At 35.7% G+C, this 23,379-nt stretch overlaps 1 protein-coding gene across 1 annotated transcript in view; it reads right to left on the reverse strand.

Annotated features, from left to right (window-relative positions):
• The window catches only part of LOC144964222 (uncharacterized), a 32,563-nt gene extending 21,324 nt beyond the window's left edge, over positions 1-11,239 (reverse strand). The window contains exons 1-2 of the mRNA XM_078898237.1: positions 10,936-11,239; positions 4,624-4,926 (exon numbers count right to left, since the gene is read on the reverse strand). Of these exons, the coding sequence (XP_078754363.1) occupies positions 4,624-4,926; positions 10,936-11,071 (439 nt within the window). The 5' untranslated portion in view covers positions 11,072-11,239. The remainder of the gene's footprint in view (positions 1-4,623; positions 4,927-10,935) is intronic.
• Between the last annotated feature and the right edge of the window lie 12,140 nt (positions 11,240-23,379).

A 23,379-nucleotide genomic window follows, 5' to 3' on the forward strand; every position in this document is an offset into this window, starting at 1 on the left:
CCTCCAGGCGGATACAACGTACCAATCCCTATGCATAACATTGAATGTTTATACTCTTGAGCTAATTGAGCGAGAACTATTCATAAAAATAGCTGGCTACAATCAATAACAAAGACTGAGTGGCGTCAATTTCGATACATCCATAGCCTACGTAAAATCATAACAAAAATACATTCAACCAGAGAGGGATTGAACAACTTTACTTCAAAGAAAGGTGTAAGGTGAAGCCAGGCTTGGGTGACAGTGGAAAAGTGGAGAACACACACACACACACAGAGAGAGAGAGAGAGAGAGAGAGAGAGAGAGAGAGAGAGAGAGAGAGAGAGAGAAATCTGAGCACTTATATAGAGAATCTCCACTTGCTCAATACTCATCACTCACAACGTCTCAAGCAGACTATATATAGAAACATATTTCCATTCCATACAATACCAATCGCCTGTTAGGAGCCAATATTCATACAATATCCGTCTTTGTGAGGTCCGTGTCAAGTACCTCCCCTTACCCAAGGACAAGACGCCGGGATCAGGATTTGTTTATGATCACTGACATTCATCTGGCTAACCACGCTAAAGATCGCTTGACGTATGTGAGTAGAGGGCCAAAGCTATGATATAGAGAGATAGACATATAGAATCAGAAATACATAATATATTCAATTCAACACACTTAAATCAATAACCACGCAGCTTGAAAATAGAATATTTATTAAATATACTTAATAAATATGTCTATGTGTAAAATAACGGGAGAGATAATTGAGAGACGCAATAAGCCCACAGACACGTGGTCTGTTTCCTCACACTCCTACCACAACAAGGAGGCAGTGTGTATCGGGGAGAAAATAAAAACACTGCGGAAGTGTTTACGTCCGGATGTCGTAAGAAAAAAAAGGAATCGGAGGGAAAGGGGGGAAGAGGAGAGAAAGAACTTAATGCTTGCAATGCTTCTTTTATTTTTAATGCTACGATATGGAGCGGTGACCTCGTTTTATTCGACGAAACACTATACTCATGTTTCTATGGAAGCGTGTTTCCGTGGTCTTGCATGTGACTTAAAAAGAGGAGGAAGGCCGCCACGCAAAAGATCGTTTGATTTTATAGCATTGAATCTTTTAAAATGAGGAGTCTGGCAATTTTCCCCCTTCTGTCAACTGGCGGAAAGGGGGAGGGGGTGGAGGAGAAACAGAATAGAAGAGAAGAGAGAAGAGAGAGAGAGAGAGAGAGAGAGAGAGAGAGAGAGAGAGAGAGAAAGAGAATGCAACAAACGCACCCGAAGGATTGATTTAGTATCAATAAATGATGTCTGAAAATTGTGAAACAAAATATCTGATCTGTCGTAGAGTACCTTTACAATATTTACCAACATAATAACACGTGCGTTGCGCTCGTACAGGGACCATCTATATTTAGACAAAAGAGCGGCAATTTCGGAACTGAAAGTCATTCAGTTGTGAAGGCAGCAACAGTAGCAAAAAAAAACAAAAAAAAGTACTAGTGAGGGTGAGCTAAATAGACAGTAGATGTAGAATACTGTCAATCTGGGCACAGTAACATGTATAACTACTGCAATTGTATTTTTGCTTCCGGCACTGCATTATCACACATTCGTTGGACATTCGAAAGTTAGTAGATATTATGATGGGTAAAAAAATGTACCGTATTAAGCATGATTCATCAACGAACCTGCATAGATTCGCAATCAAATGTACATATTTCTTTTCTCATACTTATAACACTGTTTCTGACTACAACCTAGATCGAATCAATAACGTGGCAAAGAGGTATTGAAAATGATTATACAACAAATTATACACCGAGTATAAGTGGTAGAAACAGGGCGGGTTGAGATAGAAGCAAATATAACATGATAAAACAAACAAGTAACATGAATTGAGATTTCACAAGAGGAACTTTGGGGGGGGGGGGGGGGGAAAGGAACATAATAGGTAACAAAGAATATGAAGAAATGTAGAATAAAGAAGAGGAAGAATAAAGAAGCAGACGGGAACCGAGCGGTGACACAGCAGCACCATTTCCGTGAGTAGCGTGGTCGTGGCGTAGACAGCATGGCAGGTGTTGCTGACGATTGACTTCATACAAAGAAACACTGCCTGTCACCGCCGCCTTCACTGCTGCTGCTGCCGTCGCTGCTCCCCGAATTAAATTTCCACTACTTTTACCACAACCACTACGACAGACGGGAATGGCATGAAAGGGGGTGTTGCTGCTGATAAAGAAAAGAAAAAAAGTTATATCTCATTTTCTTGGGGTTATTTTATGTGGGACACAAAACCATTCTATCGAATAGAAAAAAAAAACAAAAAACTATGTGAAATAATCTGGCAAACCAATTATTAGATAGATGTAATAATCTTATGAGATAAGAATCAGTCGAAAACCCCCAGGAGTATTGGCTGGTACAACAAACATAAAAATCATACATGAACTATAAACACTTGCTTTCTATCTAATGCAAATCAACTGTCAGAATCCGAGATCCGATGAGAGAGAGAGAGAGAGAGAGAGAGAGAGAGAGAGAAGGGGGGGGGGTTAAGGAGGAGGGGGAGGGTATTGACTGTATGGGCCACGGAGAAAGAAAAAAACTTCAGTACCAATATTAGGTCACATTAGGTTGGTGGTGAGCCGATTACACAAGTGTGAGAATAAAAGATTCAATGTGTATCACATAAAAAAAATATGAAAAATATTAGGGGTAGCAAATGTTTGTGTATCTGATTTGAGACTTGACAAATTCAAGTTTTCCCACATATTTTAAAGTTCGACGAGAGGAAATGGACCAACAAATCAATTGGAAGCACCTGTCGGTTTAAACTCCAGTTTCATTTTTACGGCAGGTAGCAACTTAATGGTGGAGGGTAGGATGAAGGGATGACAAAGAGACACAAAGGTCTTCCCTTGACAACGAGGGGCCTGGTAACAATTGGCAGGAAACGCCTGAATGGGGTCGAGTCGGAGGAGGTCAGGAAGAGGGGTCAGTCTTGGTGTATTTTGTATTGTTGCCCCTATTTCGGCTATTGGGTCAGCTGATGGGTTGGTGAAAAAAAAAGAGGAAAGAATAAGTGGGAAGGGATACCATGTCAGCCTCTCACAAAATCAAGATTCTAAAAAAAAATAAAGATCTCTAAACTGGCGTCTTAAAAAACATCCTAAGAAATTGTGGGAAGGGATCGAGAAGAATGGGACGCAAGATGCCTTGGCAGAGACGTGGGGAGAATAGAATACAAGAGTGATGGGTGCCTAGGGGGGGAGGTGGGGATGGACAACGAGCAGAATAATAGGGAATGGTATTTTAATTGCCAAGGCCTCAAAACAAAAACATAACACGCCAACAATTGCTTTGATACTAAGATGACTGACTAGGTTTGGGGTAGTGATGGTAGTGAATCTAGCACTAGTAGTAGTAGTAGTAGTAGTAATAGTAGTAGTAGTAGTAGTAGTAGTAGTAGTAGTAGTAGTAGTAGTAGTAGTAGTAGTAGTAGTAATAGTAGTAGTAGTAGTAGTACTAGTCGTAGTAGTAGAATCATCAGCATCAATCGACAAATGAAGCAAAATAGGCATGCCATACACAGATTGTAAATACTAAGTCATTTTTGACAGTTGCGTAACAATCACGAACACCTCTAGTAAAACAAAAACCGTTTCTCAAACTGGAAATCGCAGGCATAAAAAAAAGTGAGGAATGTACATTTTAAAGTAAACAACTCCGACAGTCATCCGCTGTAAATCAAACTTAAAGAAATGAAATGGACACGTTAAGAAGAAGTGTGCTCATCTGAAAAGGACGAAATATAAAAATTTAAAAAACGTATCTAATTTGAATAAAGTAAGCACTGATATGACATAAAAGCAACGCAGACACTGTATAGTAGTAATCTAAAACTAAAACGAAGCAAAGAAAAAACATAAGAGACAAAGTAGCATCGTGAATTACAATTTACAATTTCCTCAACTTTAAAATAAGGTCGGCTACGCACCATTCCATTCATAAGATTGAGCTATATTTTAGCAGTTGGGTCACGTATCAGCATGATTACTGTCCCTGCCCCTTCCGTTGGACGATAAACACGCGTACATCATGCAATGAACAAGCGAGTCGGATATTAGACGTTTTCATTTAATAAATATAGCAACTGACTATTTCATCAATGAGTAGGCAGTCAATAGCATAAGAGGAGATGGTAAATTTGGATTAAATAATTCATAAATAAGACTAAAATCGGATAGTTTCTCTGGCGGTGAATTGAAAATTTTGAGGAATCGGGAAGCACAATATATTTAATGCGACAGATTACCAGAGACCAAAAATGTGAACTGCTCGGCACGGACACTATCGGGTCTATGATAAGAGATGAAATTAAACTATAATTGACGATCGATTTCTAGATACTGAAGCTAAAGCCCAGTCGTGACTCGTACTCGTGGCCTTCGTGAGCCGCTATAATACTTGTACAAGAACATATCCTTCATGAGTAATTGTGTATAGAAAAAAAATTGATAAATAAAAAATAAAATAAATCAAAATTGAGTGAAATTACATAGAACAGCAACTCTAAAACTACTACTATATGTCTGTTTATCAAAATTCTGCGTGAGTGCTTACCTTGACGACCTACTATCTCGGCTACATGTTCCGATGTTGGCACCCGAACTGTCCTAGACACGTTGGGTTCCTTGGAGTCATCACTGTCTGGAAGAAACGGGGGATTGCACTGTCCATCGTAATCCTGGAAGAATGCGAGATTTTCGTTGTTTTCAATGCCGTTGATTCCGTTGACAGAGTTGAGATTGTCCAAGAGAGTAAGATTCTCCAAGTTACGCATGTTTATTTCCAAGGCCAGGGGTTCATCTTGACCATAGGGTGAGAAGTCGGTGAAGAAACTGACCTCCTGGTTACGATTCACATCTGAAATTGGTTCAGGCATTGTTATGGTTGGTGTAAAGAATGTCTAGTAAAATAATTCATTTAACACAAGGAATAAGCACGTACATCCACATGAACGCTCTACACTAAAATGAGCTAAACAATCGAAGAAACTGTTTCTTTACACGGGACTCCCCATGCGCGTGTGGTTTTCCTCCCATTACCTTTTTCCCCAGCGCGCGCTTTCGTCTATTTTCGGTGCCTCTCTCACACAAAGCCAAGTGGGGATTGCGTGACGTCACACACGAGAAACACCTCGCTGTGCTACAAACCCAGACCGCTGATTGGTCAGAAGGCGGGTTTGTCGTCTGATTCATGAAATGGATTGAAAACAAAACCTAACTTCTAAGAAATACGCATTTTCTTATGGGCTACATAATGAGTAATTTGCTATTTCAAATCAAATGACTAATGATTACGTGGACAAATAATATAAATCTATGGCAATGGTCAGAAGAAAAACAAGATAAACTAGCTATCGTGTAACAAAAGGGAAATAAACAAAGGATAGCCCTCACAAAGAACTTCCTCTCGCCACGCGTTCGGCAGATGTTCCGTTGACATAATTCAATGGGAGGGAAATAAGAGGGAAGAATGGATCGTTTCCTTGTGTGTCCTAAGCATGGTTCTAAGCCATTGAAAAGGAAAATAAGTCGCATATCGCCTTTGGCGCGTGTCACGTTTAACCACATGGCCATTAAAACATGGGACGATCGTTTTGCATACTTATAAATGCACGAATATACAGTTTACCCTGTTGCTCCCAAATAATTTTGAGTGTGTCTACCTCAAAATCTTTACACTTTTAAAGTTTTCTTTACATCTGCAAATCTCTTTCCCACAACTATCGCTCTTTGTTTACAATGTGTGAGGAGCATCCAAGTGTAGCACAACATAAAAACAGGCCTATTTTTGCCAAACTCGCCAGGTCAAGTGTTGTGTCGGTCAGTGACTTTTTAAGTACGTAGCGCTGTCCCCTCAATGTTTACATTCTATCACAATGACCTGTGACGATATAGTGCAATTTATGTGAGCAAATCCCATTACGCTATTTTATGGCATTGTCGATCGATGCACGTTTAAGTTTAATGTTGAGATCTTAAAGATACCTCTTGATGCTTTGCGTTTGGTAAGATACTCACAACAACCGCCAGCCAAATTAAACATACCGACAGTCAAAACTGTAACCTTTAATGTTTCGTCTTATTGATATGATTTAGTGAGAACTAATCAATGAGGGATTGTCTAAAAAAGAGCTGAGTGACGTCATCTTCGTACCTTCTATAGAGATTTTAATCGTCCTTAACAGCACCAGGTAAGAAGAAGGGGGGGGGGGAGATAATGTAAGAATATCACTAAGTTTAGATTACATACGCGCATAATGTCTTTTAAAGGGCATCTGTCTCGCAAGCAAATAACCAAATCGGGTAGTATAATCCAAGTGCTTAAAAACTTTACAAGGTTTCGCAAACAGACAGCTAAACTTAACATGTCGGACTAGACATGACGTTTTCATAGGCGCAATTACGTTTGTTTTTGTTTTTCCGACACTGGCAAACAACAGTTACAAACCATGTACTCATTCCACGCCTGGGTAATACGAGAATATGGGATTAAAGAGCCTTTTTTTTTGGGGGGGGGGGGGGGGGGGATAAAACTCTGCGTCACCCAGAGCGGGACTCGAACCTCATACATCTAAAAAAAAAAAGTTGTTAATGGTGGTGCCATAATATAGAGCAGATATAAACTGTTGAAAAGATCATCCCAAAAATTCAGTCTCCCTCGACTGGGATCGGACCTCATTTTAACTCAAAGTTGACGAGTAAGTATAAATATTGAAATCATCCCGAAAGATGCGATTTCTACTACGAGAAAGGGTCTTTATTTGTGAGTGGTACTCAGTGAGTAAACGCGTGCCAGGAATTGAGTTTATAGATAGAACGAAATTGATGTCACCCAGCTCTTTGTTAATTTTTTTTTAGCCAGCCATTTGTATGAGTAGTTCTCACTAAATTGTTCAAACTATAAAACGGAGACAGCGATATTTCGAGACGCGAAACTTCTGAAGTTACAATAGGGTCTTATTAGCAGGTGATGCGTATCTGTGTCAGATCACAGATCGAGTCAAGTCTGTAAACATCCTCTTGCTCATAAACAGTGTTGCCAGGTGCCTTTGCAAAAAAATCCGCCAACTTTATGCCAGAAATCCACCAACTTTATCCTACTTCACCTGCGACTTTTGCCCAAAAAATCCGTCATTTAAATTTTCCCCGCCACGCCAACCTGGCAACACTGCTCATAAAGCTTATATTATGAAAAAACAATGGAAATTTGGCACACGTTTTCGCAGCTTTCTAATAGTCAGATGTGATTTCTTCTAAATTATCTCAGATTAACAACTTTTGTGTATTTGAACGATCGATATTGCGAGAATAAATGGTGTGTATTTTATTTAAGCGCATACCATCAATACACAAATGCCACTTATGTAATAATAATAATAATAATAATAATAATAATAATAATAATAATAATAATAATAATAATAATAATAATAATAATAATAATAATAATAATAATAATAATACTTTATTGCATCCCAAAAAGGAATTTTTTTGTACAGACGTGTTATAATTTACACATAAGATAAAAATACAATGGAAATAGGATGTAAATATATATAAAAAGGAGCAGCTCTATAACCAGAGCTGCGCTTTATAATATGAATAATTTCAACACTGTAAAATAGTTAAAACTGTCACTATAAATTGAAAATTGAAAAGATTGCAAAACAAATAAATTAATAAATTAATATTTATATTTTTAAAAAGTAAAAATGAGAAATAATTATATAAAATGATTATTGCTTGTTGTTATAAAGCCTAATACTGGACGGCAGAAAAGATTTTCGGTGTCTCTGTTTTCGTTGAAATAGAGAAAGGGCGACCACTTCTTTCTGACATTGATGGTCTTAGTGGATGATACTGGTCATTTAATATTTTAGTTATTTTATTTATACAAAATTTCTCGTATAAAAGATCTACATCGTCAACATCATTTATATAGCGTTTAATGGATTTTTTAATATTTGAATTTATTTTGTTCCTTTCCACTGCTAAGCAATTGCCTCCCCAAGCTGTTATAAAAAATGACAAAACACTTTCGATTACTGCTCTATAAAATAATGTGCAGAGGGTTTTATCTATTCTAAACAGAGAGTTTCGATAAAAAATATGTACGTCTGCACATCTTATGCCTAATTATTTTCAAGTGTTCATCCCACTTGAGCCTGTCATCAATCGTTACACCAAGGTATTTGTAGTGAGGAACTCGCTGGACGAATTGGTCCTTTAATTTTAACGGTTCTATCGGTTCCTTCACTCTCCTAAAGTCAATCACTAGCTCCTTTGTCTTGCTTATGTTAAGCTCTAGGTGGTGGGCATCACACCAAGACACAAATCTATCAATTTCTTGCCTATAAGCCACTTCGTTGCCATTTGTTATGAGGCCTTGAAGAGCGGTGTCATCTGCAAACTTTATTAAAGGTACACTCAGGTTTTGACTTCTACAGTCATTCGTGTATATTGTGAATAATACAGGGGACAATACACAACCTTGAGGAGCGCCAGTATTTGTAGTTATACAGGAAGATTTGTTTTGCCCTAATTGAACATATTGTGCTCTCTCCGTAAGAAATTCGAGCACCCAAGCAATTATATACTTGTTTAAATTCAGACTAGTCAAGTTTTGAACAACCAACTGAGGTTGCATTGTATTGAACGCTGAAGAAAAATCTGCAAAAAGCAATCTGCAATAGCTCCTAGCGTGATCTAGATGCCTGTAGATGTTGTTTGTAAACAGCAAAATGGCATCCTCTACGCCACGTCCTGGTTTGTAAGCAAATTGATGACTATCACTCAATGGCATAAACTGATTCCTAATTTTAACAAGAACAAGTTTTTCTAAAGATATGGTCCATTCTTGTATTTCTTGTGTGCTGACCCTATGTCATCAACGGTCTCGTGAACAGAACCAGGACAAGGCAAACCAGATTAATCATTTATTGCTGTCGGATATTGGGCAAACTCGGACCATCTTCACAAAACAAAAACAAAAACAAACAAAAAAAAACACAAAAAAACAATCAACACACTAAGTGTTATGTTTTAATCTTTTTTTATTTATTTATTTTTCAATTTGTGTGTGTGTGTGTGTGTGTGTGTGTTTTCTTTTTCACTTTGGGTCATCCTATCCCCTGGATGAGGTCAGACATTAATATTAAAATTGAAGGCAACTCTACGGACTATTCTTCAATTCTTAATGAACTTTTAATGAAATATTTCTTTTTCAAAACTGTTCTTCAACTCTTGATTAATTTTTTTTATGAAACTTTTTTTTTTTCAAAACATCATCTGTAAATATAAAATAAAGCAGGCGTCAACTGTGACAATCGTTTGAACTGATCATGGTATCAAACATCTGTTTAAAAATATGTTTCAAGAAATGTAATAAAACTGCTTCACCCAAAAACAAAACAAACAAAAATATGGTACATTCAAGTTGACCAGTTGATGGAAAACCTCAAAGGTTGTGAGCACTTTTCAATATGTAAGTCAGTACAAAAAAAAAAATAAAAATAAGGTTTGCAACGTGGCCAATGACTCGAGCACATTATGACAAAAGGATTGAAATGTGTTGGTAAAACCCACGTGTCGCAAGCGCAATGAAAAAAAAATCCATTTCAATCCATTTCAAAGAAAAGTAGAAGACCAGAGAAAAAAGGCATGATGGCGCAGGAGAGAGAGAGAGAGAGAGAGAGAGAGAGAGAGAGAGAGAGAGAGAGAGAGAGAGAGAGAGAGTCTAAATCTGAAAATAACTAACCGATTTATAACTTTGGTTCAACCCATTGGCACTTTGTCTTCTTGTCTTTTTTCTTCCCAACCTGCCTAATATTATACGAGTTGTAATTTAAATTGTACTAGCATATAACCAACTAAAATAAATAGTTTCATAACGCGGCCTGGGGAGGGAACATGAAGCACATTGAGCGAGGCGAAAAAGTGTATGCCAATTAAACTGGGATGCGCACACCTAGACGTGTCATAAAATAGACAAATTCACGGTTATTGGACGCAATCTTTAAAATATTTTATAAAATCGTGTACTGATAAATTTTTAACGAATATTAAATTTGACATCAAAATTGAGTATGACCTTAAGCACTCATGGCAAATGTTAAATGATACACGTCAAAACACGTATGATTGACACTAGAAATCGTGAAGAAAGAAGTGATGTTATGTTTGGCCATAGTTTAATTTCTAACTGTTACGGAATCGAACGAAATAATTTCCGGAAGTGATAAAATCCAGTCATTAACTCAATTTACTATAAATTATAAACAATTACGGCTTGAAATTGACAAATGATTGGTCTCGTTTTTCCTAACAATGATGGTAAGGTTTAGTCTATTAGGGGTGGGGGTGGTAAGATGACTATTTTCTTGGGAACATTGTATTATTGCATGCATTGTAAACTGCACTTATTGCATTCGGGGACATAAGTTCATTAGAAATGGACAAGCTAATTATAAGTCTAGATACAAATAGTGAAAGACAGCACATTAAATTTAACTTTAGTGACAATAAGATAAACTCTACGTCTATAATATTTCATAGAGGTATCACCTAAAACCAACATCTTGTCAGATCAACATTTCCCAGCTCTCATCCATTTAACCTAGATTATTTTCAGTGACTTATTTTGAAACAGGGCATTTATTTATACAAAAACATTTAATTAATAATCAAAATAATTTGTCAAAACTTGACTTGGCTGAGGCATACGAATACGAGTAATCTTTATGTGTAAAATCTCTCTAGCAACGGAATAAATAGTTTCGTCTATTTAATTTCCAACGAGATATCTAGATATAGAGGTATACATTTTAGAAATGAGAATAATTTACATTGTTAAAATGTAGCTACTCACCAAGAATTATTTTTGCAGTTTCAACAGGCGACGATGACCTGTTGGCCGGAGCAGATGTGATGGCTCGCATCGTCTGCTTCTGTTTGGAGACACGTTTGGAGACACCTGCTGTTTTCGGAGATATTGATTGCGACATTGTTTATCATAATCTTAATAGATTACAACGAATGAAAATTATACAGTTTAACCACTAGTAAAATTTACTGTTAAAAGGCAACACAAGAATAAAAATTCCACCCGTCTTCACCACTCAAGGGTTCGGAAGAAAGTGGGAGGAAACTAGGAAACCGCTCACTCACGGTATAATACCCCTGTGAGAATCTCGTGCGCCACGGACAAACAAAAACAATGGTTATCCACGAGTGACCTTTGGGTCACGCGGCAAATGGGCTGAAAATCACTGTTAACCACAAAGTTTGTGGGGAAAAAATAGGAAAAGTTGAGTATCACTGACAAAGCGAGTCATTGAAGTTTTTTTTTTTCACTTCACAAATGTGTAGTTTATCCAACGCAAACGATTTTGAAATTGACCAAAACTCTGAATTCTGACATTTTTACACAGTTGCTGGAGTGGAATAGGCGACAAGTCGTATGCTTATAAAAAGTCACACGACATGATGATCCAGACAAACGTCATAACAGACAGGCAGGCGTCGTAAATTTCCTGATATAAAAAAGGGTAAAGAATGGGTGTTGAAGGGGGGGGGGGGGGTGGATGGGGAACCAAAATAAGAGAGAAGAAGGCCCTTGACTTAAGCGTGGTTTTAAAATGTTAAAACTGGGGTCCGAGTCGGGAATGCGGCACGCGACTACGAAACTGTTTTGGGGTACGGCGAAAAGTTTAGTCAATTTTAGGCTACTTCTTTTTATAACGGTCATAAACACACGATTTATAGATAGTATGCAGATGACGTCACTCAGGCCTTTGTTATTGTTTTTGCCATCCGCGTTTGTGAGTTGTTCTCACTAAACTGTATTAACCAGACTATTAAAGTTCATGGTTACACAGAGTTTGTGTGTTTGTCCGTTATACTTCCGGATGGCAATGTTGTGAACTCCTTGGCCAAGCGCATTCTATCTATACCAATTTCCATTCTTTTCTTTAAAAAAAACCCCGAATGTAGCAAGTGATACGACAGTGACCTAGACAATGTGATTGTACGGCTATGTGGTCTTGTGGTAGGAATTCGCTTTCGGATTGGAAGGTCCTCGGTTCAAGCCTCGCTCGGCGTATAGTTGAGTCATTGGAAACGAATTTTAGTCACTTTCTCGCACTGTAATCAGATGTAAAATGAGTACCTGGTTGTAAACAGCGGTGTCTCTGTCGGAAAAAAATATCATCTCGCCTAACATGAGTCGTATCTCGTTCTATATATATCTATCTATATATATATATATATATATATATATATATATATATATATATATATATATATATTGTATTATGTTACTTGTTGCTGTTGGTCAGGGACCCTTTGTAAAGCGCTTTGAGCACAATTAGTGGATATTGACCTATATAAAAGCTCAAGTTTTTTAAAACACTAAACGGATGCACGTATACATTATTGTTTTTGTTTGTTTTTGTTTTTTTAATTGCCCTTTTTAAAAATTAATTTGAGGACTACAAGACAAAGCAAAATTTAACAAAGCCTTCTGATTGAGACTTTTGAGAAGTTTGAGAACCTCTGCTGTTGAGGTTTTATGGCTTTGTTTATTATTATTATTATTATTATTATTTATTATTATTATTATTATTATTATTATTATTATTATTATTATTATTATTATTATTATTATTAATATTATTATTATTATTATTATTATTATTATTATTATTATTATTATTATTATTATTATTATTATTATATTATTATTATCACTATTGGTATTATTATTATTATTATTATTATTATTATTATTATTATTATTATTATTATTATTATTATTACTGTTATTATTATTATTATTATTATTATTATTATTATTATTATTATTATTATTATTATTATTATTATTATTGTTGCTTTTGTTTTGTTTTTGTTTTTTTTTTGCTATTTTAATCGTATTGCTTTATGTTGTTTTGTTTTGTTTTTTTTTGTTTTTTTTTCTTTTGTCAGGGTTTTTGCTCTTCGTCTCTCTCTCTCTCTCTCTCTCTCTCTCTCTCTCTCTCTCTCTCTCTCTCTCTCTCTCTCTCTATCTCTATCTCTCTTTCGGAAAACCAAAATGTGAGAGTTAAAGAATAAGTTGTTTGTAGCGAGGTTTTACTGTAACTTAGTGTACGGATGAAAATTGCTAAATTATTACTCGAAACAAATAAGTGGTAATCTTCAATTGGAATTTTCAGTTATGTGTACATAATAACTTGGTGATTAACTGTTGCATTGACGTTTTGCATTTCAGTAAAATACTCACCCCGTTCTGCCCGCCAGGTCAATCCTAACAACACAAAATTATGTCTAACCGTAAACCTGTATGGCCTAGATCAATATATAATTGGCGGTCTAAAATCAATAACAAAAAGCTTAATGACATCAAGTTCGTTCATTCTTTAATTTAGTATCTACCGTTATTAACATATTTTTTCTTCTGTTCTTTTCTTTTTCTTATGTAAAGTATCACTAATAAATGTGTTGACCGAGATAGCTGTGTAGGCTATGAGTCGCGATCAATTTGTCTAGACGTGTGACACTTTGTTTTGACGGATAAGCTCAATCAGATGGGTTGGGTGCAAGGCTAACAACTCTGTGTATGCCCTGGTTGGGTGGGTTGGATAAGCATGTATTGGGGGGGTCTCTGTCAGTTTATAAGGCAAGTTTTAAAGATCTGATTGACCAGACAATTCAATTTGTTGTTGTTGTGACGTATGTAAGTATGCCTTGTTTTGGCTTTTTCACTTCTGCAGTGGACAAGACAAGCAAAGTGTGGACGTGCTCCCGCCTAAGAAATTTCCTTTCCACTCTCTCTCTCTCTCTCTCTCTCTCTCTCTCTCTCTCTCTCTCTCTCTCTCTACTATCTCTCTCTTTCTCGCTCTCTCTCTTTCTTTCACTCTCTCTCTCTCTATTTCTCTCTTTCCCTCTCTCTCTCTCTCTCTCTCTCTCTCTCTCTCTTTCTCTCTGTCTCTATCTCTTTATCTCCCTCTCTTTCTTTCTCTCTCTCTCTCTCTCTCTCTCTTTCTCTCTCTCTCTCCTTTTTTTTCTTTTTTCTTTCACTCTGTCTCTCTCTCTCTCTCTCTTTCTCTCCCTCTCCTTCCCCCCCCCTCTCTCCCTCTATCTCTCTCTCTCTCTCTCTCTCTCTCTCTCTCTCTCTCTCTCTCTCTCTCTCTCTCTCTCTCTCTCTCTCTCTCTCGTCAATCCCCCATGTATCTACCCTTGCATGTTACTATCGACTCATCTGTCCAAATACCATCAATCAATCCATCTATCCATTTATCTATCTATCATCTTTCTATCTATCTATCCATCTATCTATTTTTCTACCTATCTATCTATCTATCTATCTATCTATCTATCTATCTGGTATATATATATATATATATATATATATATATATATATATATATATATATATATATATATATATATATATATATATATATATATATATATTGATCGTTATTTTTTTTATTTTTTTTTATAACGCTCAACCCAAAATGTTGGGTGGGTTGACCTCAATATCGGGAAACCCATGATATCATTTTCAGGAAGCGGGCTTTGGGTTTCTTATCAAACTATTTAAATTCTTAATGATAAAAAAAAAAAAAAAATTGAGTTTTATATAGTGCATTATCCATTAAGCGTGCTCAAAGCGCTTTACAAAGGGTCCCTGACCAACAGCAACACGTAACAAGTAGAACTGTAGCCTGTTACTGTTGCCTGTTAGACGATATTACAATTTTTTTTCGGACAGAGACAACGCTGTTAACGGCCAGGTAATCATTTTACACCTGAGTACGGTGAGAGAATATGAGTAAAGAACCTTTTACTATGCTCTGAACGAGGCTCAAACCCAGGACCTTCCGATCCGAAAGCGAGTGTTATACAACATAGCCGCACATTGGTACATTGGTATATTGCAGTTCATGACACATTGTTTGTTTTGCCAAAACATTTTCTATTGATAGTATGAAGATGATGTCACTCAGGTCTTTGTTATTGCTTTTTACCGTCCGCGTTTGATCATTCTAACTAAACTGAAGTAACCAGACTATAAACGTTCAAAGTTTCACATATTTTTGTACGTTGGTCCGTTATACTTCCGGGTGGCGATGTTGTGAGCTTCTTAGCCAAGCGCATACTATATCTATTCATTCCGGCCAGAAAATAGATTAGGACGACTCCCAACTTGTCTAAGAAGTCGTCAACACGAACGTTATTTGAATGGAGTCAATGTCTCTATTGTTTTTTGTTTTGTTTCTTAATCTGCTTTTTTTCCCTCTTTTTGTTTTTTTTGTTTAATCTGTAAAGGGTGTATAAACAGGTACTGGGTAAAGCAGAAAGCAGAGATAATACAAGAAAAAAAACTATCCCAAAAAATCAGGCAGGCTGATTCTTTGGGATGTTTTTTTATTTTTTTATTTTTACTTGAATTTTTTACGAGTAAAAAAATATCAGACCTGCCAACCTGAGGTTTTTTTTAAAAACTTGTAATCTTCAGAAGAAGTAAAATGAAATTACTTTAACCTGCATTATACATGAATTTCTTTTTTTTTTTTTCTTTTAAAAGGACAGAGTGGCTCACCATTACGGTCTTTGTACTGTGTGGCCTGACCTTGAGCAAGTCATCTCACCCTAGCTGAATTTGCGGCGCTTCACTGCGGCTCACGCCTGGGTTATTCCAGTCTTCCCTTGGAATAGACCATAGAGACAAATTTCCCCTCTGGAATGAATAAAGGGAATGTTATTTTATTTATTTATTTATAATCAATTTACGCTCAAAAGGATAATAATAATGATAATGATAATAATAATAATAAAAATAATAATAATAATAATAATAATAATAATATAATAATAATAATAATAATAATAATCATAATAATAATCATCATCATAATAATAATAATAATAATAATAATAATAATAATAATAATAATAATAATAATAATAATAATAATAATAATAATAATAATAATAATAATAATAATAATAACACTTTTAAACACGCCAGAGTCTTGAAGAAATGTACAAAATGACACCAAACTTTTCTTTTCAACAATCTTACTGTATTAAGTAGTTCTTCAATTAGATAGTGCCAAACATTTATAGTTTTACGAAATTTTTACGCGATAGGAGGCAGCTCACTACGGTAGTATGTAAGGATGATCCCAGTGCCGAAAATTTCAGTTTGAATTATAATGATGAAATGATATTATTATGATGGTTTAGTTTTCCGCTCTCTATTAAACTACCCTTGTTCTCTTTAACCCACTCCTTACCACCTACAGCAAAATCGTCACATTTATTATGACACAATATAGATACACTTTTCTTATTTAGATTTATTTTGTACATCACAAAATTTGAAAAGTGATCTTTGTTTGATTAATAAGTACATAAAGTTGCTTTGTAGAAAGCTTGTTTGAGTTTAAAAAATCTTTTTTTTCTTTCTGCTGGGTAAGCCTGCCATTTTTGGAAAATATTGAAAATGATCAGTAAGGAGAAAGTTAATAAAGCATGGCAACTGCTTGAGCCAAGTCCAGCGACATCTATAGTCCTAGGCCAAGTCTCATTTAACTTTAAGAAAATATATTTTCCCGTTCACTCCGACAAAGTTAAGTACCGGCTTGAGGAGATATGCCACATATATAGTCATCCTCAAGTTGCTGTTGTCGTTTTCTTTGTTTGTTTTAGTTTTTGATCTTCTTTTGTTTATTTTTTTTTATTATTATTTTTTTTTTGTAATGTTTATTTTATTTTTAAAATGCATTATTGATGTGTCTTTATTCCTCCCCCCTCTCTCTCTCTCTCTCTCTCTCTCTCTCTCTCTCTCTCTCTCTCTCTCTCTCTCTCTCTCTCTCTTTAAATTGTTTGTCATTTCTTTTCTACCAGGAAATCATATTCTTTTCTCTTCACATCTCACATGCAAGCGCAAAGTATGCTGTAGCCTCAAAAGTCGATCCGTAAAATGTTGACGGCTTTAAAAAAGAAAAATATTTCTTAACTCATTATTATTATTATTATTATTATTATTATTATTATTATTATTATTATTATTATTATTATTATTATTATTATTATTATTATTATTATTATTAATATTATTATTATTATTCACGAAGTCCCAGGTTTGAGAGTTTTTACCAAGATGAGGGTCATTTAAATCGATCGATATTTGAAGGACGATTTTTCTGGCCAAATTTTAAAAAACGAGTTTTTCCAAAGTACGGCAAGTTAACTGGTTAGATAACTTATATCTCATTTCGACGAAACGTCTAAATTTGAAAATTCAAAAACTTTGTGAGAGATTTTCATTGATCATCTATAATGTTCACGTGAGCACAAGCGAACCTCAGTCAACTGTGAAGCATTGTACCGTCTATTTACTTGAATCACTCAAGCGAATCCGAGGGAATCAGCTGTCGTTTTGGGTTGCAGTCTCATTTCAGTTGCTTGACTCAAAGTAGAAGAGTACTTGAGCTTGAGATTTTTTATTTTTATTTTTTAATAAAAAAATTTGAGCTTTTATATAGAACAATATCCGTATTTGCTCTTGTCCTAAAAATGGAACGAAATTGATGTCACTCAGCTTTTTGTAATTATTTTTAAACATCCATTTTGGTGAATTGTTCTCATTTAATTAAGTGAATTGAACTATACACGTCCAAGGCTCCACAAAGATTTGTGCGTTGGTCCGTTAGATCCGGCGTGCGGATGTTGAGAGTATTTTGCCTTACCGTAGTACACGCTGTTATCGGCCAGATACGTATTTTACATCTGAGCGCGATGAGAGACTATTATCATATTTTGTTGTTGTTAAAATTGAATTCGTATCACTTTTCCATCAAACTTGTCTTACTGTAATATGTTTTGTTTTATATCACTGTAAAGCGCTTAGAGCCTGTGACAACCGGGTAAAGCTCTATATAAATGCCATTTATTATTATCATTATTATTATTATTATTATTATTATTATTATTATTATTATTATTATTATTATTATCATTATTATTATTATTATTATTATTGTTATTAAGATCCTTTTGCAAGGACGCAGCTTTGCACTGCTCACAGCGAGACTCGAATGTCAAATTACAAGAGCGCAACGTCGCTATTGCAATATCTGCTCATATACTACATTCTTTCCTTTAACTCTCTCATTACCGGCCATTTTCCGGATTTTCCCCAAAACTTCACACCCAACCTATACAAAAATAGATTTATTTCACTAAAACACAAAATCTGTTAGTGCTTGCTATACATATTTATTTTTTCTGCTAAACGAGCTCTTCAACACATTGTTATATACTTTAACTATAGCAAACATTTTTGTTGAAATATTATGATGTACACAAGAAATTAGAATGAAAAAAGGGTTGGCTGCATCGTAACAAATAAATGTGATGATTTTCTTATGGCTGGTAAGGAGGGGGTTAAATCTTTTATGTACCTACAAAACACACAATACAAGTGCGTAGTTTGTTATAGCCACCCCTGACAAAGATGAATTGATTACCCGGCTCCTAATAGAAAAATAAATAAATAACAAAGACAGCATTTGCTTAATAAAAACTCTCTATTAAGATGTAAATGTGCGGCTATGTGGTCTTGTGTTATTATAACACTCGGTTTCGGATCGGAGAGTCCTGGGTTCGAGCCTCGCTCGAGCGCATAGTTGAGTCCTTGGTAAATGCTCTTTACTCACATTCTCTCACCGTACGCATATGTAAAACGAGTACCTGGCCTTTAACAGCATTGTCTCTGTAGGGAAAAACATGTATTATCGCCTAACAGGCGTCACATCTCGTTCTAATGTGCTGTTGGTCTAGGACCTTTTGTGCAGCGATTTGAGCACGTTTAGAGGATGTTGCGCTCTATAAAAGCTCAAGTTTGTCTTGGTTTTTTTTTGGGTTTTTTTTTTTTTTTGTTTTTTTTTTTTTTTTAGTGACCTACCGTGTCAAAACTGTATAATGTTGAGGTATACAAGAGTCAAAAAGTGGAATTTAAGTTAAAATGAAAGACATTTATTGAAGTTTTAATTTTTGTCACTTCAATAAAAAAAAGAGTAACCAGAGTTTCTTATTTCTATTTAAACAAACTTAAGTTTTTATTGAGCTTTAATATAGCGCAATATCCACAAAAGTGCTCAAAGCGCTTTACAAGGGGTCCCTGGCCAACAGCAACACTTAACATGCAGGACGAGACATGACGCGTGTTCAGGCGACATTACAGTTTTTCCCGAAGAGACAAAGTTGTTAACGACCAGGTACTCATTATACACATGAGTACCATGAAAGAATATGAGTAAAGAGCCTTTTCCAATGACTCAACTATGTACCGCTTAGAGAGGGACTCTTCCAGAGTCCAAAGGCGAGCGTGATACCACGAGACCACAGTCAATTTTTAGTAACTCAACCACCTCGAAGTGAAACCGTTTTGAGGTGAAGGTTCACAAATACTAAAGTGGGTAGCTTTTTCTGACGCTCAGGAAAGTGAGTATAAATTTAAAGCTGAAGACTAGAATTTGTTGGCGCGCAAATGTCAATAATTGCTCAAGCTTTTCCAATGTTTCAATACCCCACGCCAGACTGGGTTCCTTTCTTTTCTCCTTTTCTCTTTCTTTCTTTATTTCTTTTCCTTTTATTTTTTCTTTATTTGATTTCTTCCCCCCCTCTCTCTCTCTCTCTCTCTCTCTCTCTCTCTCTCTCTCTCTCTCTCTCTTTCTCTCTCTCTCTTTTTTTTTTTTCTTCTTTAGAACACGTGTAACATGCTCGGTGACTCCATTTGTAAATTTGGCACGCTTTCTTTGTTATCAAAACACACAAGGCAAAGATTTCTAAACTACGCAACACACTGTCGAAGTTGTTCTGTAAAATGAATTAGTCTAGGCTAAAATTACGGTTTGTTGAGGGCCAGGTTTTATTCTTTGCAAACATTGATTAATAGAAATCAAAAAGATAAGTAAGTAAATGATTAAATATATAAATAATTAAATAAATGCATAAATAGATAGATTAATGGATAGATAAATAAATAATTAAGGCTTCTCATACATGCTCCTATCTGCAGTTTTTCAGTAACATATTAATATTAACACATTTATTTTGGTTAAAACTGGGCACCCTACAACAATCCTATTATCGGCGGCACAAGGTTCATGCTATGTTTAACAGCGTTTATTTTACAAGTTTTTATTAGCTACAAGAAGCCACGATGGATAGATCGAAGTTGACGTCACTCGGACCTTTGTTATTGTTTTTTGCCATCCACGTTTATGAGTAATTCTCACATAACTGTGATATCCAGACTATAAACGTTCATGGTTACACATAGTTTTGTGTGTTGGCGTTATAGATAGTATGCAGATGACGTCACTCAGGCCTTTGTTATTGTTTTTGCCATCCGCGTTTGTGAGTTGTTCTCACTAAACTGTATTAACCAGACTATAAAAGTTCATGGTTACACAGAGTTTGTGTGTTGGTCCGTTATACTTCCGGATGGCAATGTTGTGAACTCCTTGGCCAAGCGCATACTATCTATAGATAGTTCGAAGATGACGTCACTCATGTCTTTATTATTGTTTTTTGCCATCCGCGTTTATGAGTAATGCTCACTGAACTGTATTAACCTGACTATAAGCGTTCATCGATACACACAGTTTTGTGTGTTGGTCCGTTAAACTTCCGGATGGCAATGTTATGAGCTTCTTAGCCAAGCGCATACTATCTATAGATAGTTCGAAGATGACGTCACTCAGGTCTTTGTTATGGTTTTTTGCCATCCGCGTTTATGAGTAATGCTCACTGAACTATATTAACCTGACTATAAACGTTCATGTGTAAGATAGTATGCGCTTGGCTAAGAAGCTCATAACATTGCCATCCGGAAGTATAACGGACCAACACAGATAGTATGCGCTTGGCTAAGAAGCTCATAACATTGCCATCCGGAAGTATAACGGACCAACACACCCAAAAAACATCATGGTGTACACATCAAATGTTACAGAACTTTTGTAATCTGGATAATACAGTTAAGTGAGTCTTACTCATAAACGTGGATGGCAAAAATCAATAACAAAGATCAGAGTGACGTCAACTTCATTCTATCTATAAGTAAGATCATTGAAGCATGTGCTTGGTGCTTGGCAGCGGCCTTGGTTACGCGCATTGGGAACCGGTTCGAAATTTCAGACGCTGGAGTTACAGAATCTTATCATCATAATGATATCGAGATACCCCTCCACTGACTTCACTTATATTATTATTGTTTCCTATCAAAATCTATTTTTTGTATTTTAATTTTTTAAACAGTGATTGGTTTTCCAGCGTAACGATTCGAGATAAAGAATTATCATTGTGATCAGGATAGCCTTACCGATAAAATCTATTTTTATTCCCCTATTATGATATTAGGCTTTATGAGGGAAATCCCGATTTTACTAGCGTAATAGCAACAAACAAACAAACAAAAAACAAAAAAATTAATAGAAAAATTTTAAAGAATGAAAATGTAATCAATCATTTAGAAAATATAAAATTACGAGGTGTCCCTATTATTCTTTGTAAAAAAAAATTGTAGCATTTCAAGAACTTTTTGTGTTTACCGGCACGAATCCGATTTTACTCAAAATAGATTTTGAGGAGTAAATGAATTATCATGACCACAATCATCTGTCGTTAAATGTGTATAGATAGTTCGAAGATGACGTCACTCAGGCCTTTGTTATCGTTTTTGCCATCCGCGTTTGTGAGTTGTTCTCACTAAACTGTATTAACTAGACTATAAAAGTTCATGGTTACACAGAGTTTGTGTGTGGGTCCGTTATACTTCCGGATGGCAATGTTGTGAACTCCTTGGCCAAGCGCATTCTATCTATAGATAGTATACAGATGACGTCACTCAGGCCTTTGTTATTGTTTTTGCCATCCGCGTTTGTGAGTTGTTCTCACTAAACTGTATTAACTAGACTATAAAAGTTCATGGTTACACAGAGTTTGTGTGTTGGTCCGTTATACTTCCGGATGGCAATGTTGTGAACTCCTTGGCCAAGCGCATTCTATCTATAGTCTAGATACATTTTTAAAGTACTTTGACATAGAATGTGAGATTTTCTTTTTTTTTTTAAGCACTCATTTATTTGGTATTTTAGTCTCTGGTAATGCTCAACCAAAGAATTTTATTTTTGAAAACTTATATGTTAGATTGTAAATTAAAATAAAAACAAAAACAAAACAAAAACAAAATAAAAACAAACAAAACAACAAAAAAAAAACAAAAAAAAAACAAAAACAAAAAAAATAGAAAGAAAAAGAGAAAGAAACAAATTATAGAAAAGCCTATATCAAATTTTTAATCAAGTTTTGTCGATGCCAATTCCTGTGTTTTTGGATCATGAGTCCCCTATATTATGGAGACGTCCACGCTTTTCTGCATGTCGCTGTGTCAAGGCTGTGTATGCCCTGCGCTGGGTCCATATTACTGAGGATCGAATGTGTTGGTCGCTATGTTCCGTAGGCGCGCTCGCTCCATCTGTCAGATTATCTGATCAAATCAGAGATAACGCGTTATCTCTCGATGTTTTAAGCTTGTTATTATTGAATTTTCATCAAAGCTTTTCAATCTGATAAAGCACACTGGCTTTTAATAAAGTTGTATTGCCATTAATACCATTACTACGGACTTCTACTACTACTACTACTACTACTACTACTACTACTACTACTACTACTACTACTACTACTACTACTACTACTGCTGCTGCTGCTGCTGCTACTACTACTACTACTACTACTACTACTACTACTACTACTACTACTACTACTACTACTACTGCTGCTGCTGCTACAACTACTACTACTACTACTACTACTACTACTACTACTACTACTACTACTACTACTACTACTACCACTACTACTACTGCTGCTGCTGCTGCTACTACTACTACTACTACTACTACTACTACTACTACTACTACTACTACTACTACTACTACTACCACTACTACTGCTGCTGCTGCTGCTACTACTACTACTACTACTACTACTACTACTACTACTACTACTACTACCACTACTGCTGCTGCTGCTGCTGCTACTACTACTACTACTACTACTACTACTACTACTACTACTACTACTACTACTACTACTACTGCTGCTGCTGCTGCTACTACTACTACTACTACTACTACTACTACTACTACTACTACTACTACTACTATTATTATTATTATTATTACCTCTACTTCAGCTACTACTACTACAACAACAACAACTACTACTG

This window comes from Berghia stephanieae, chromosome 2, assembly GCF_034508935.2.
Source record: "Berghia stephanieae isolate SIO BIC M18660-M18661 chromosome 2, UCSD_Bste_1.3, whole genome shotgun sequence".
Lineage (NCBI taxonomy): Eukaryota > Metazoa > Mollusca > Gastropoda > Nudibranchia > Aeolidiidae > Berghia > Berghia stephanieae.